This window comes from Esox lucius, chromosome 12 (genome assembly GCF_011004845.1).
Source record: "Esox lucius isolate fEsoLuc1 chromosome 12, fEsoLuc1.pri, whole genome shotgun sequence".
NCBI classification, from domain to species: domain Eukaryota; kingdom Metazoa; phylum Chordata; class Actinopteri; order Esociformes; family Esocidae; genus Esox; species Esox lucius.
This window is the reverse complement of record NC_047580.1, coordinates 442153-454915: the sequence shown is the minus strand read 5'-3', so window position 1 is coordinate 454915 and position 12763 is coordinate 442153. Positions and strand designations below refer to the sequence as shown.

The 12763-nt window shown below is 39.9% G+C and overlaps 1 protein-coding gene across 2 annotated transcripts in view; it reads left to right on the top strand.

Moving 5' to 3' along the window:
• The first annotated feature begins 260 nt into the window (after positions 1 to 260).
• The window catches only part of LOC105008508 (V-type proton ATPase subunit S1-like protein), a 46193-nt gene continuing 33690 nt past the window's right edge, over positions 261 to 12763 (top strand). The window contains exons 1-2 of one of the 2 annotated variants that reach the window (XM_034295751.1): positions 397 to 469; positions 12407 to 12481. Coding sequence is in view for 1 of the 2 variants with exons in the window: in XM_010867825.3 (XP_010866127.1) it covers positions 369 to 469 (101 nt within the window). In the remaining variant the exon portion in view is untranslated. Of the gene's footprint in view, positions 470 to 12406; positions 12482 to 12763 lie in introns of both variants that reach the window. The other variant, XM_010867825.3, reaches the window with a different exon arrangement.

Genomic DNA, 12763 nt, shown 5'->3' with positions numbered 1-12763 from the left:
TTTGTGTAGTTTCAGTGTCCGTGTGTGGTATGTGTTAATGCATTCAAGTAAGTTGCATGTACATTATTGTGCCGGAATTGGTATAATCTTATGAGGGGTGTAAAAGAATTAGGTTGCCTGCAGCTACACAGTGTGTGCATGAGAGAGGAAGAAAGAGGTAAAGAAAGAGGGAGGATGACAGAGTAAGGAGAAAGGAAGATAGGTGGAAGGAGGGGCTGTTGTGACTGTGTGAGTATGACGCACACTGATCTCTGCTGTGATGTGACTGGCTGCCACGGCTGTCTGTGAGCGAGCTCAGCGGTTGGTGATGCAGGGAGAGCAGATTATGAAGCGGATCTCACCAGCGGCAGTCTACTCTCATTGTCTCAATGGCTGCGCACGCGTTCCTTCTGCTCTCTTCTGCCTTGCTGTCTGCCTTCAGCCAGCCCACCCTGTCCTTCGATCAAGTGCCTACTCTCCTGGACAGAAGGTAAATCCTCTCTGTTTGAGTGTGTGTGTGGGTCTGTGAGGAGGGAGGTAGGTGGAGGAATCTGGGGATGCTGGGAGGCTGATGTGAAATGGGTCTCTTTCTTTCTTTCTCTCTTTCTGTTTTCTCTTTCTCCCTATTGCAATTTAAATACACTAGGCATCAGACCTGATACATATGCTTTAAAAGTGTTAGTTAAACTATGACTAGGTACTGTGTATAATTTAGCATGCAGCAGACATTTCTTGATGTCACGGCTGCTGTCTGTCCTATACAGCTCTCTCTATCTCCCTCTGTCTGTTAGGAAACAGGTAAATAAGGCCAGAACAATGGAGAGGAGTGAGAGGAAGAACAAAACAGAAGGATGGTACAGAGGAGAGGAGGGAGGGCACTGGGTCTGTTTACATATTCAGAGAAAGGGGATGCTACTGGTCTTGCCTGAATGTACACGGTCCTGCAGGTCCGATTATAGCTAGATTGAATATACAGAGGCCAAACTCAGGAGAGAGAGAACAGGAGAAAAAAAAATAATATTCAACACTGTTGCATGGTCATAGGGTCAGTGACTTCACCAAAGGTTCAGGAATCAAAGTTTACTTATGCATTGAATTTTTCCAATTGATTGCAGACAGTATATTTTTATTAACCACAAAAAAAGGATCCAGTGTTGAGGCATTATCTGTGCTGTATACAGGAAGTTATTAGTTACAGTTGAATTCAGTATATAATAATTATATTCAATATATCATAGATTATAAGTCCATGTTAAACATTATAGTACTGCTAGTACTTGTGTAATTAGTGTTAGAAGGAATGTGTTTTATTAGTATTTTGCAGTTAGTGGCTGAATTGCAAACCAATTTATAATTAAAGTCAATCATATTCTTAAATTATAATAATCAACATCAATAATATACTAGAATTATAAATGAAACAAAAACTGTAAACTTGCAAACACAATATAATGCAAATTTAAAATACGTGGTCTATACAAAACATCAACACTACAACAAAAAGGTGGTCGATTTGAGTTAAAGTGCATTTAAGGTAGGCAAGTCTGACCCAAGCTAAAAAGGAGTATACTTTAATAGTATTAAAATATAATTGAAGTACTATTTAAATAATAATTAGCATACAATTTTCTGTAATACACAGATATATGCAGAATCTACTGTATTTCAATATATATACAGAAGTGTTCAATTTGCAGTGGTCTCTTAATTTTAACCATTCTGTTTCTCACTCAAAACCTTCCTTTTCGACTTTTTTGGAAAGGAAAGAAAAAGGTGCAATGGTCTCTTAATTTTTTTATAATATATATATATATATACAGTGTATTTACAGTGTATTTACTTTTGACTGGTTCTGTAATATATTTGAAATACAGCTCTGGAAAAAATTAAGAGACCACTGCACCTTTTTCTTTTCTTTCCAAAAAAGTTGGAAAGGAAGGTTTTGATTGAGGAATAGAAGGGTTGAAATTAAGAATATTTTTTTTCCAGAGCTGTACATTAGAGGTGTCTTTAGTGTACTGAACAAAAGTTGAAAATAAGTGGTTCCATTCTAACACATTAATTATACTTTTTAAAGACTACTTAAATTATATATGAATACTGTTTAGTGTACTAATGTATGAAATAAATAGTTCCAAAATAATACACTTTAATTATACTGCTATTGTGTGTATTGTGTGTGTATTGTTCAGTTTAGTGAAGTTTGGAAACATACATTGCTTCCCTCTTAAAGTATAAAAATAAGAAGCACGTAACCAGCTGGCACCAGAGTGATCCCTTGCAGCACTGTATGGAGCTTGAAACAAAGGTGTTGTGGGTTGGATTCCGATGGACAGAGAGCAGTATGACAATGTATGCAATTACTACTATAAGTTGCTCTGGATAAATGACTTGGCTTACTGAATGACTTAAGTGTTTAATGCTTAGTTTGTCTCTATAAATAAAAGGTAATAAATACTGCATAAATACTTGGTTGTTAAGGCGATTCTGTTGGTTTTCTGTTAATATTCCTATTTCAATGCTTGAACCTGCTTTTGACTAACATGTGACTGTGTTTGCCTGTTTTGCTCAGCTGGGAGATTGTAGCTGGTGACCAAACTGTATACCATGATATATAGACAGAACTCCAAAGAAAGAGCCCCATCAAAAACAAAATAGTAATTGTTCTCCCATGTTTCTCTGTCTTACTCTTAGCATTTTATTTAAAAGACGAGTATTCAAGAGATTCACAGATCTATTTGAAAGGTAGCATGGTTTCAAGAGGAAAGGCAGCCATAGCAAAGAGCAAAATAAAGCCTTTATAAAAATTAAAACATTTAAACAATACACCAACATAATTATACAAATGAAGGTAGTAAAGTAAAAGACTGCAGTAAATTTGTCAAATAAGAAAATGTTTAATGATATGGTAAACATTGATTTAGGGGTCCTTTTAAATCTTTTCAGGATTGGATAACAGTCAGTGTTGCTGCATACAGCTTACCCAAGACTGCAGTCATGTCCGACTTCCTTATACTTTTCAAATGGTGTACATTCCTACATCCCTGTTATGAATTAACATGACATATCATACCGACTTGTTTTTATCTTTTCTATGTATACTGTTTTACCTCTCATAAAAGCCCTCATTAATCAGAAGTTGTAGAATTTAGGAGACTTACTACAGCCTGAATCTGTCTTAGAGTTCACCATATATAACAGACAAAGATGCATTGCGCTGTGGATCTTACAGTCTTTTGAAACACTTCAGTCTAATCTGCCCTAACAGAATATTATTAGTCATCAACTGCACAGATAATTTGCGACACTGGGGCCACGAAGACTATATGGGTCTATGGGTGCTGGGAATAATGCATCTACCACAACAACCCAGATAAGAATATTACAGAGGCCTCCCTGAAAAGATAAATGAATCCATTAATACATATGCTGGTAACCCACTGTGTGTATAATGCAGGGTGATCGCTAACTAGGTAGAGCAGTAGTTCCCAGCAGCATTGCCACATGGGCACAGCGTACTTGTCTAGTTTACTGTTTGGTGCGCACCACAACTATTCCTCACTAGTAATGCCAACACAGAGTATGTGTGTATGCATACAGTCAAAGAGAGAATGTATTTGTGTCCATACAAAGATGCTTAACTTCATGTCTTGAATATGTACATGCTCTTATTTTGCATGCTTCCTCTTTCTGTGTAGGTTTGTGACTTTGTGTATGGATTGAAGCATCTCCTTCTGAGTATACACCAATCAGCCAACATTATGACCATTGACAGGTGAAGTGAAAAACACTGATAACCTCGTTATCATGGCACCTCTCAGTGGGTGGGATATATTAGGCAGTAAGTGACCATTGTGTCCTCAAATTTGATGTGTTAGAAACAGGAAAAATGGACAAACGTAATGATCTGAGCAACATGGACAAGGACCAAATTGTGAAGGCTAGATTACATTAGATTCAACTTTATTGTCATTGAACATACCAAGTACAGTACAACAAAATGTAATAATCTAGGCTAGACGAATGGGTCAGAGCACCTCCAAAACTGCAGCCCTTGTGGGGTGTTCCTAGTCTGCAGTGGTCAGTACCTATCAAAAGTGGTCCAAGGAAGGAAAAGCGGTGAACTGGCGACAGGGTCAAGGGTGGTCAAGGCTTATTGATGCACGTGGGGAGTGAAGACTGGCCTGTGTGGTCTGATCCAACAGATGAGCTAAAGTGGCTCAGATTGCTGAAAAAGTTAATGATGGTACTGATAGAAAGGTGTCAGAACACACAGTGCATCGCAGTTTGTTGGGTATGGGGCTGCATAGCCGCAAACCATTCAGGTTGCCCATGCTGACCCCTGTCTACTGCCGAAAGTGCCTACAATGGGCATGTGAGCTTCAGAACTGGACCACGGAGAAATTGAAGAAGGTGGCCTGGTCTGATGAATCACGTTTTCTTTTACATCATGTGGATGGCCGGGTGCGTGTCCGTCGCTTACCTGGAGAACACATGGCACCAGGATGCACTATGGGAAGGAGGCAAGCCGGCGGAGGTAGTGTGTCTTGCCTTGGATCCTGCCATTCATGTGGATGTTCTACCACCTACCTAAACATTGTTGAAAACCATGTGTACCCCTTCATGGCAACGGTATTCTCTGATGGCATTGGCCTCTTTTTCGGCATTGTGCCCTGCCGCAAAGCAAAAATTATTCAGGAATGGTTTGAGGAACACAACAACGAGTTCAAGGTGTTGACTTGGTCTCCAAATTCCCCAGATCTCAATCCAATGAAGGATCTATGGGATGTGCTGGACAAACAAGTCCAATCTATGGAAGCCCACCTCGCAACTTACAGGACCTAAGGGATCTGCTGCCAACGTCTTATGGCCAGATACCACAGCACACCTTCAGAGGTCTAGTGGAGTCCATTCCTCGACGGGTCAGGGCTCTTTTGGTTATACAATATTAGGCCGGTGGTAATAATGTTATGGCTGATCAGTGTACGTGTGTGTGTGCACATGTTAATGTGTCCCTGTGAGGTGAGCAAAGGAGTGGCTCTGGCATGGCTATGATTATGTAAAGGGCCTATTCAGCAACCCGGCCCCGTGTGACAGGCTCAGCCAATGAAAGGACTGCAGCATCCCCATTGCTGATCTTGCTAAACTGGCACAGGAACAAACGGCTGGGCTTAGTTAGTGCATGTGTACACACACATACACATACACACACATAGCCTTCATCAGCCTTTTCCATCCAGCTGAGACCTGGCTGTGTGTAGAGGAAGTGTTTATTCCCTATTGTGTTTCTGTGATAAGATCTGTAGGACGCCAGCTGCTGAGGGAACACATTGGTTTAGAAGTTGAGAGTGAAATGAGCATGGTCTTTAACTTTATTTACCGCTGTAGTCTTTTTGTGTATATTTAGTTACATTCAGAGATTGGACATGTATCAGATGGGATGGTTTTATTGAGGGTCTGTGTTGGTATATATCTGTTTATTTAATGGTAGATTTCTCGGCAGAAGAACAGGTGCAGGTGATAAGTCACAGATGTCAACTAGCTTGCATGCCATCACAGTCTCATGCCATGGCAAACTGCCAACCAGGGCACACAAACACACACAGAGAGTAGTATGCGCATACATTCATTTCCAAGACATCATTATCACTGCACCTCCATCTACGGTGAAATCAGTCTGAATTAGATCTAGTCTGCATCAAAGAAGCTTAGTTGAGCTTATTTGAATTTTACATAGCAGCTTACACTACATTGAGGGTGCAATGAAAAGGATCAATGGTAGATATAAGTAAAGACTGGTGGAGGGAGAAACAGCAGGATTGCATTATTGTAATGGTTGAAACAGAATGGAATAGCAACAAATATTTGGAAACCATGTTTTTGTTTTTATCACAGCAGTCATGAGGCCGTAAGCACAAACTGGACTTTAGAAGAGAGAAAAACATGGTAAAAATCTTAGAGTAAAATAAATATAATTAGTAAAACAAAAATTCAAAAGACGTTGCACATGTGGCAAACAGTTGCCAGAAGCTTCTGTTTTTATAAAATTAAAAACTATGGTCTTTACAGAGAAAAACCTTGCTGGTCATGTGCATTGACCTACTTGCTAATTCAATGTTCCTTAATTAAGCTCTTCATTTGGAAATACAAATAGACAACTAGGTGTGTCGTAACCTTTGCGCAACCACTTTTTATATTCACTCTGTGACTCTTCTTCGTGACATGTAGTTAGCAAAAGATAAAGAAGGATAAAGGAGGATTAAACGTGTCATAGGTCATAGAAGTCAAGAAGCAGACGTCTGTCTTCTAATCTTTCTGGTGCTCTTGGTCATTTTTCTAGACTTCTGCATAAAAGGCATATAACATACAGATCCACTGTTTGGCTTAAACACAAGCATGGACCCACTAATTAAGCATGTGGGGTGGCATGCCTAGAGGTGCACTCAGGCTTCAAAGCTGGCCATGAGTGTACTTCAGCAATCTATATTACATTACATCTCTTATAGACAACAAGCTGCACTGTGCAGTTCTTTTTAACTGGCGAAAGACTTGACTTATTCAAGTATCATATTCTAATCTGTAAACTCAACCACCGCAGGTTCCCAGAAATGCCTTGCCTAGAATGTGTCAAATCTAAAGGCCTGCTGCCTAAACTACACTCACTTAAAGGATTATTAGGGAACACCTGTTCAATTTCTCATTAATGCAATCATCTAATCAACCGATCACATGGCAGTTGCTTCAATGCATTTAGGGGTGTGGTCCTGGTCAAGACAATCTCCTGAACTCCAAACTGAATGTCAGAATGTGAAAGAAAGGTGATTTAAGCAATTTTGAGCGTGGCATGGTTGTTGGTGCCAGACGGGCCAGTCTGAGTATTTCACAATCTGCTCAGTTACTGGGATTTTCACGCACAACCATTTCTAGGGTTTACAAAGAATGGTGTGAAAAGGGAAAAACATCCAGTATGCGGCAGTCCTGTGGGCGAAACTGCCTTGTTGACAAAGCATTTGTAAAGCCACAACACGCACAACCTTGAGGCGGATGGGCTACAACAGCAGAAGACCCCACCGGGTACCACTCATCTCCACTACTAATAGGAAAAAGAGGCTACAATTTGCACGAGCTCACCAAAATTGGACAGTTGAAGACTGGAAGAATGTTGCCTGGTCTGATGAGTCTGGATTTCTGTTGAGACATTCAGATGGTGGAGTCCGAATTTGGCGTAAACAGAATGAGAACATGGATCCATCATGCCTTGTTACCACTGTGCAGGCTGGTGGTGTGGTGTAATGGTGTGGGGGATGTTTTCTTGGCACACTTTAGGCCCCTTAGTGCCAATTTGGCATTGTTTAAATGCCATGGCCTACCTGAGCATTGTTTCTGACCATGTCCATCCCTTTATGACCACCATGTACCCATCCTCTGATGGCTACTTCCAGCAGGATAATGCACCTTGTCACAAAGCTCAAATCATTTCAAATTGGTTTCTTGAACATGACAATGAGTTCAATGCACTGGAATGGCCCCCACAGTCACCAGATCTCAACCCAATAAAGCATCTTTGGGATGTGGTGGAACGGGAGCTTTGTGCCCTGGATGTGCATCCCACAAATCTCCATCAACTGCAAGATGCTATCCTATCAATATGGGCAAACATTTCTAAGGAATGCTTTCAGCACCTTGTTGAATCAATGCCACGTAGAATTAAGACAGTTCTGAAGGCGAAAGGGGGTCAAACACAGTATTAGTATGGTGTTCCTAATAATCCTTTAGGTGAGTGTATACTGGTTGTTTCAATAGGGCTTTGTCAGGCTTAAATTCTCAGGGCTTATCGATGAATACAGTACCTACAAAATGCTACACTTCATACCAGTTACTGCCTTATCTAGCTTCATATAGACACAACTATAATCTATACACTGAACTCTGTGTCAGGGTACTGACCACCCTGAAACGTAACTTCAATCGTATACAACATGTCTGTAGAATTTATACAACAGCTGTAGAATTTAAACCACCCTGTTTAAAATCTCACTAATTCTTCTGTTGGGCATTTTTCTTTTTGCTCACAATGCTTCTAAGTACATCCCATGATTTTCATGGCACCAAAGAGTTTTCACCCTCAGTAATGTCACCCCAGTGTTCCATCTCAATACATGAGCAATAGCCCCATAATCACCACCAGGCGTAGGCTAGGCTTCATTGACACTATACCGAAAAACACACGCAGACTCCACAAACTGCACCCCATCTAGCAACACTTCTAACAGTTCTAGAGCCAACAGTTTCACCAGCCCTGTACAGCAACTACTGTTAGTTTTCTATGATTTGGGTGGTGTTAAGGCAATTCCATTCATAAGGACTCTTGATGGAAGTACAGAGGCACAATTAGCAATTTATTATGCTGTATATTATTTACAAATAGAGAGACGCGTCAAAAGCCTACCGAATAGACCTGTGAGGATCTCTGAGGAATCCTAGAACAGTCAGAGTACCTTTTACAGTTAAAAATAAGGGTGTGATAAGGCTGCTTATTCATTCTCTAAAGACATCCTTTGATCCTTATTCTTCCTGCCATAAATGTTTACCCAAGTAGGGGCAAGGTGAACATCGTAAAAGAAAGTCAACCACATTCCTAAAGAAAATGAAGGACAGATACCCTTATTGGTTTAAGCAGATTAGCAAATGGTCAGAGGACCCACTGGTCTACCAATAACATGCAAGAATGTGTGCCACAACAATTAAAAAATGACCTCTCTTCACACCTGGCACTCCCCAATCCTGTCTAAACACTGTCTCTGTACACTACAACAAGCTCACTATTAAAAGAGTAAGAGTTCACTAATACATCAGTTCAACAAATTTCTATAACAGCGGATGAATCCTGATCCTATGGTCTTGAGCCAGGTGGAGAAATACTTAGAGCCATTTTACTGGCAGGTTACTGTTAACCCTGTTAACAGCAGGTGTGTACTATACAAACATGCCTTGGGAATTAAGACTTGGGAATTAAATGCCCCAGATAGATACGTACCAGGGCATTAAGATCATTACCAGCTGTTTAGGGTATCGTCTGAGATGCAGCCGATCAGGGTATTATCAAACAGCATCTATCTGTTAGATAGTTGTTTAGAAAGTGCATACCAAAAGGGGTGGAATGCCCTTGTCATGTAAATAAACCCAGCCAGATCCCAATTAAAATACTTCAGGCTCATTTCAGTCAAGTAAACCATAGATACACAGCAAGTTCACTCACAATGTTGACTTTACGCTTAGTGATCAACTGGGTTAAAAGCAATTCACCCCCAAGCAATTCCTCTTGCAAACACTGTCATTTGGTAGTGATGCAAAAGTACATAGGCTTCAAATACAGGGCAAAGCACCACAGTCTATCTTCACTATGGTTCTCCTTTATCTAGGCTTCTATTTGATGAGATTGGGTTTGTTTCAGTAGCCTGATCGGTTTTGGGTATTGACTGTAAATCCTGTCAGTATGATCTTTGCATTCTGAGTAGAAGGAAGGCGTTCTGACTCATAATGTGACCCAGTTCCCACACACACATAAACCACACAGCAATCCTGTTGCACAGCTCTGGCTTTTTAGTGGCTTAGCAGATGCAGGTTAATCAGGTTTGTGTGAAGTGTGGGTGTACAGGGAAGGGGAAGGGGAAGATGGAGGTTGTTGAAATAGTCATAGTCTCAGTAAGCCCATAACGTAACTTTAGGCTGCTGATTAGACGGTTAAAAGGATCTGATTGAGATTAACCACTGGAGATCTTTAAGCTACTGATGCCAAAGGCAGCCTGCATAGTCAGCCTGGTTAGCCCAGGAAAGACTAAACAAGCTGAACGGCCACAACCATACTAGCCCTGTTTATATCTGGCTCTAATAAGCTTTCTTCAACCTGAGGCTGACTTGATCTTGACCTGTTCTTGCTTGTTCACATTTGTAAGAATTTCAAGGATTTAGATTGTAAATGCTTTAAATTAGGCATTATCAGGCATACTATAAATATGTTTAGCATAAAAGAAAAATCATTAAAATATAAAATATATATATACAAATAAAACATCGCATTTAAAGGTCCCCTGACATGAAATTTTCATTTTGTGAGGTTTTTTAACATTAATATGAGTTCACCTAGCCTATATATGGTCCCAAATTTTCTAAAAATTCCATTCGGTGTAAATTGAGCATTTTCTATCTTTCTCTGACTTGGAGAAAACGGAGAATCAAAAAGGCTGATCTGGACCCGTCTCTTTGTGACGTCGCAAGGAGAAATTGTTAACTCCCATGGTAACTCCCCTTTTTCTGCTTTGCCCGCCCAGAGAAAGAATTTAAATAGAGCCAGGTGTGAGGCACACGTGTGTGAGCGCGACTTCAATTTGTCTACGCGACGAGGAGGGGCATCATGGCTTTTGAGCGAAGGAAACACAATAATTGCTCAGTAATAGGATGTAGAGATGAGCAACAAAGCCTTTTTTTTACTTCCTTCGTACATGCCACAGAAGAACCAGTGGAATGATTTCATTTTCTCCAGAAAAGCGCCGACACAGCTTCCCAAAGTTTTGCATGTCTGTGGCAAACATTTCACCGACGACTATGTACATAATGTTACACAACAAAATGATTTACTCCTGCGCGCACATAAATATATAGGCTTTATATATCTTGTGTAACGTGACTTCATGATATGAAGGGAGAATTTTTACATTTAAAAAAACCCTCTTCTCTAAACTAGAATATTTACTGATATAGATGCTAACACAGCTTTAAAATCATCACAAATCAGAGAAACATGAAAAGGCAAAAGCAGATTAGCTTTAGCTTTAACTTACATGATAATCAGACATCCTAACAAAGTATCATATAGACATAATATTTTTAACTAACCATTCGGAAACATCCTTCTGGAGGCGCTGAGTTGCAACTTCTTCATCCGTTGCTTCTCCATCTGGATCGGATTCTGGGTCAAACTGAAATGCTTCAATGTGTCTTCGTGCCATTGCAATATGATCCAGACATACCGGTAAACATGCACGTTACCTTTGCCGCAAGATAGTAAAGGCCACGCCCACCCACCACCATGCCCCGCTCACCCACCACCTTGCCCCGCCTTTTTCATCCTCATTAAAATTTAAAGTCACAGACACCAATACGGGCCGTTTGAAGGAAGCTCATTCTGTGACTGTATTGTAGTGGCTATAATTCTGCAGCAAGGCTGAATTTTTTAAAAAAGATTTCAGATACAGTACTAGGGACCACTATGGCCTATATTAAAGCCTACAAAAAGTAGCATGTCATGGGACCTTTAAGAAAGCCAAAAGGCTATTAAAAGAGTAAAGGCAGTAGAAAAATAATTTACGCCTGGATTTAAAAGATAATCCATAAGTGTTTAAAGTGATATAGAAACTATCAGCACTATGGTCATTGATCTTATCCACATGCATATTAAAATCATCAGTTATTAGACAGTCATTGTGAGTGCAAATAATGCACAGTAGTTCAGGAAAAGTCATCAAAGAACTTTGCAGAGTTATCGGGTGGCCTATAAATGGTTATTAACAGAACATGAGAAAATGCATGTCAATGCAGCTGTTAGATGAAAAATCTTTAGAAAAAAATATCTTCTTGCATTGATAAATGTCACTAAATAAGGCAGATTCTCCACCCCCTTTCATGACAACTCAAACAGCATCAATTACATTAATATATCCACAAACGGAAATGACGGGGTCCTTTCCTTCCAGGACCACCATTGCACCCATTTATGCATAATTCATTGTCATTCATTCCCCATTAACTTCCATTCTTTCCCCACTGACTCCCATTCATTCCCCATTGACTTCCATGCATTTAGTATAGACTCCCATTGAATCACCATTGTCTCCCATTAATTCACCATTGACTCCCAAATTTCAGACCTCTAGGTCATACAGGATGGATATGTCAGTGTAACTTTTGGAGCTTATTATAGCGCCAGCTAGGGTTTTGAACCAGTAGTCTAATAGATTAATTTGGCATATGGTATACACCTATGGGCAAAGTGGCAAGTCTGTAGCGCACAGGAATCTCACAGGAATATGCATCCAAAAAAAGGAATAATAAAAATAATAACAATCCTAGCAAAAAATAACAGGGGCCCTGAGCCCCTTTGGGGCAAGGACCACTAATAATATGGTGGGGCTTCCTCCATAAGAACGAATGAGCCGCTATTTTCTTTAGGTACCAATAAGATCATTAATTAAAAATTACTTGTTTGATCGAAATCTAACATTTAGAAGAGCAGGTTTCATGCACATATTTAAGACAGACTTATTGGTAGTGTGAGGTGCGAGGGTAGTGTGTGCGTAAAAGGAGAAGCAAAAAGGAAAATAAGAAAATGACAATGTTATGGTTGATCGGTGTGTTTTTCTCACTGTAGGCCAGGGGTTCTCAAAGTCTACATTCAAAGGTCCAAATCTGAATTTTCATCAATGACAAAGGTCCGGAACTATTGGTAATTACAACATTTGTTTTTAATAAACATGTATAACAATTTAACATTCATTTTGTGAAAAAATAAGGTGCTTTTTGCATTCAAAATACATAACAAGTGCAAAAGTGGCAAAACAATTCATTTAAGTGTCTGGATTTTTCTTAACAAAACACCACAAAAGTAACATGCATGGTGCAAAATACAGAGCAGTCTTATGTGAGAAATGGCACTGTCTGTCTCCCATCTGCTGCCGAAACCAAGGCACAAAAGGTGTGGTTGCTAGACGGAGACACTGGCCTAAAT